This window comes from Lactuca saligna, chromosome 3, assembly GCF_052625555.1.
Source record: "Lactuca saligna cultivar CGN05327 chromosome 3, ASM5262555v1, whole genome shotgun sequence".
Taxonomy (NCBI): Eukaryota; Viridiplantae; Streptophyta; class Magnoliopsida; order Asterales; family Asteraceae; genus Lactuca; species Lactuca saligna.
The window spans coordinates 114,237,412-114,240,383 of record NC_136419.1 but is presented as its reverse complement, the minus strand read 5'-3'; the positions used below and the strand labels follow the sequence as shown (position 1 = coordinate 114,240,383).

Here is a 2,972-nt window from a genome sequence, read left to right as displayed (position 1 = left end):
AATCTCTTGCAAAAGTTTGAGTAAATTACACGAATCGTCCCTCGTGCAGGTGCTAAAAGGCACGTTTAGTTTTTATTTTCAAAAATTAACTCGGACCGTCCCTCATCCGGATGAAACTTGCACGTTTCATCCCTCGTTAGTTTTAATCGACACGCTTCATCCCTTCCCAGACATGAAAAGACTATAATGCCCTTGTACATTATTATTTTTAATTAATTTATTATTTAACTATTATTTATAGCTTTTAAAATAAAGATGGTACCACCTAGGCACCTACCACCCTTGGCCTTCGTTCATGTTCCAGATCTACTTTTCTTTGATTGAATACTTACAAACAATTTCACAGCATGTATAGCAAGATCGAGCACTTTTTTTGGATCATCATCTGAGGAATTGATTCACAACCCTGTTTCCCTAAATATGGCATTGTGTCCCCCCAAAATGTGTTTTAAATCTCTAAACCTGATGTTCAAACACATGACGAGTTCCAGATCTGGCTTTTCCGACTAGATAGTGGATACTGTCAGATAATTTGATCGCACGTATAGCGGAATCGAATGCCTTTTTTGGATCATCACCGGAAGACATTAATTCTCGATTTCAACCTTAGTTTCTTACTAGAAGCTTTAGATTTCGTTTTCGATTCAGTTTTGGAATTTTCGACGGAGATGACGGTTTAGCAACCGGAGATTCATTCGATTGATTTGACTGATTTGTTTTCTTGTTGTCATCAACTATTACAATGGTTACTGATTGTTCCTTCTCCTCATTTTTTACTTTGATGTTTGACAAATCACCTCAAGCAAATTGGTGTTGATTTCTTACAGGGCCGATTTTAGGTCTGAGGATATCATCTTGAAAATCGATGCTGATACAGGTTTTAGATTAGGATTTTCTATTTATTAGAGTTAGATTTTGGTTTGTTTTGGTTCCAGATTTTAGAAATTGGTATTAATTTCATCTTCGTTTAAGCTTTAGATTATGGTTTTAGTATTAGGTTTCAGATTGTGGTTCTAGTTTCAGATTTGGTTGTTGAAGGAGGCAACAATGGTGAATGCAGGAGATGTCGGTGGTGGTGTTGAAATGTATTCGATAGTGATTTGGTGGAGGACTGTTTCAAAAGAGAGAATGAGAGGACGATGAGGAATGATGGACAAATATTTAATATCTTTTAAAATAATTATATACTTAAATTAAAGGCAATATAAATAAATTAAAACATTAAAAGAAATTATTAAGGGCAATATAGTCATTTTATGTATGGAGGGATCAAACGTGTCAGTTTCACCCAAATGAGGGACGATCGGAGTTAATTTTTGAAAATAGGGACTAAACGTGTCTTTTGGTACCTGCACGAGGGACGATTCGTGTAATTTACTCCAAAAGTTTTATTGAAAATTCCATTATGTTGCTAATTAAAACACTTCACCTTTCTTCTATTATCACACGCATTGAAAGGTTTTACATTCATAATAAGATTTATAAAACTAAAGCAGTACACCAACACGACAAATACTTAATACTCGGGTTTTTATTCCAACTCAACAATCTTTATTCCATACGAGGGGTACAAAATACAGGAACATGGCCTAACCGATTTAGGACAAAATTGAGGATCTTACATTTTCCCCAACATGACCAAACCTATATCTTCTACTCGATTTATTGACATCGCTCACAAGAATTGATAGCATTTAGTAAATTGATTATGACTATTCCATTCAATGAGACAATAAGTGGCTCGATATTATTAAGCCATTGTGATCTTATTTATCACATTTCATTTTGAACAATAACCAAAGCAATTATGCATAAACAAAGAAACTGAAAATTAATTACCAATTGTTTAGCAGTTGTGGTCGAGTCACTTGGTGATTACATAGACAGCATAAATAATTCCAGGGATCCACCCAAACAAGGTTAGAAGCAAACATATCCAGAATTCCACCTGCACTTGGTATATAAATAAAAGAAATAATTGATCTCTGTTATATATATATATATATATATATATATATATATATATATATATATATATATATATATATATATATATATATATATATATATATGTCACTGATGCATGTGTGCGCGGACGTGAAACATAGAATATATAACTTCAAACAATTCTAAATTTTGTCCCAATAAGTGAAGTTATGGGAACACATGCATTCGTATGACATGTGATATTATGTATACCGTTGATCATAAATTCATAAATGCAAGACATCGCGTTGTTATGTAAGAAGGGTGAGACTGGGACACACGTACCTTGCAGCCAAACTTGAAAATAACACCAAGAGGAGGAAGAACAATGGCTAATAGGATTTCTACAAAAGTTTGTGTCGACATCTTGGGATGCGGATATCTTTGATCAGAATGGAATTAATACATGGTGTCTATCAGGTGGTGGTAGGCGGATATTGAGAGGTGAGTAGGGTGATCGGTGGGGTTGGCCGCCCAACAAGAAAAGTAGAAAGTGGTTGATATTATCGTGTACTTTGTGCGATATATATTCCAAATTTCATCTTATTAAGGCACATCTATGAAGATGTTTAATGAAAATGTCTCGGTTTCGGAGCGATCCGTCTTGGGCTGGTTTTGTAATGATACAAAATTTTTGGACCCTTTTAATTTTAGACCAGTTGAGTTTTGTTTTTTTGGGACCAGTCTATTTGTGTTCTATTTGTGCACTTAACTCCTACACAAAAAGGCCGTAAGAATGTGCACAAGTTGCGCGATCAGAATCAAATGGTGGAGCTAAATATTTAAATATGGGGTTATAAATATAGTTTTTTAAGTAATTTGGTGGGCAGAGAACCTGTCATCTACAATTAGGGATGTAAACGATCCAAAATACTTGTGTGAGGTACTGGAGCTCCTAAAAATCAAAACATGCTGACCTTAAACGACCTCGATCCCGAAATCGAGCTCAGATTAACGTTCATTTATTAAACAAGCTCAAGCCGAAC

At 34.7% G+C, this 2,972-nt stretch overlaps 1 protein-coding gene across 1 annotated transcript; it reads right to left on the bottom strand.

Moving 5' to 3' along the window:
• Positions 1–1,528: 1,528 nt before the first annotated feature.
• Positions 1,529–2,489, bottom strand: LOC145033899 (hydrophobic protein RCI2B). Its single transcript, XM_078982383.1, has 2 exons — positions 2,272–2,489; positions 1,529–1,948 (listed from the first exon to the last, which is right to left on the bottom strand). Exons 1-2 carry the CDS (start codon positions 2,350–2,352, stop codon positions 1,865–1,867), a joined length of 165 nt encoding a protein of 54 aa, XP_078838509.1. The 5' UTR covers positions 2,353–2,489; the 3' UTR covers positions 1,529–1,864.
• Between the last annotated feature and the right edge of the window lie 483 nt (positions 2,490–2,972).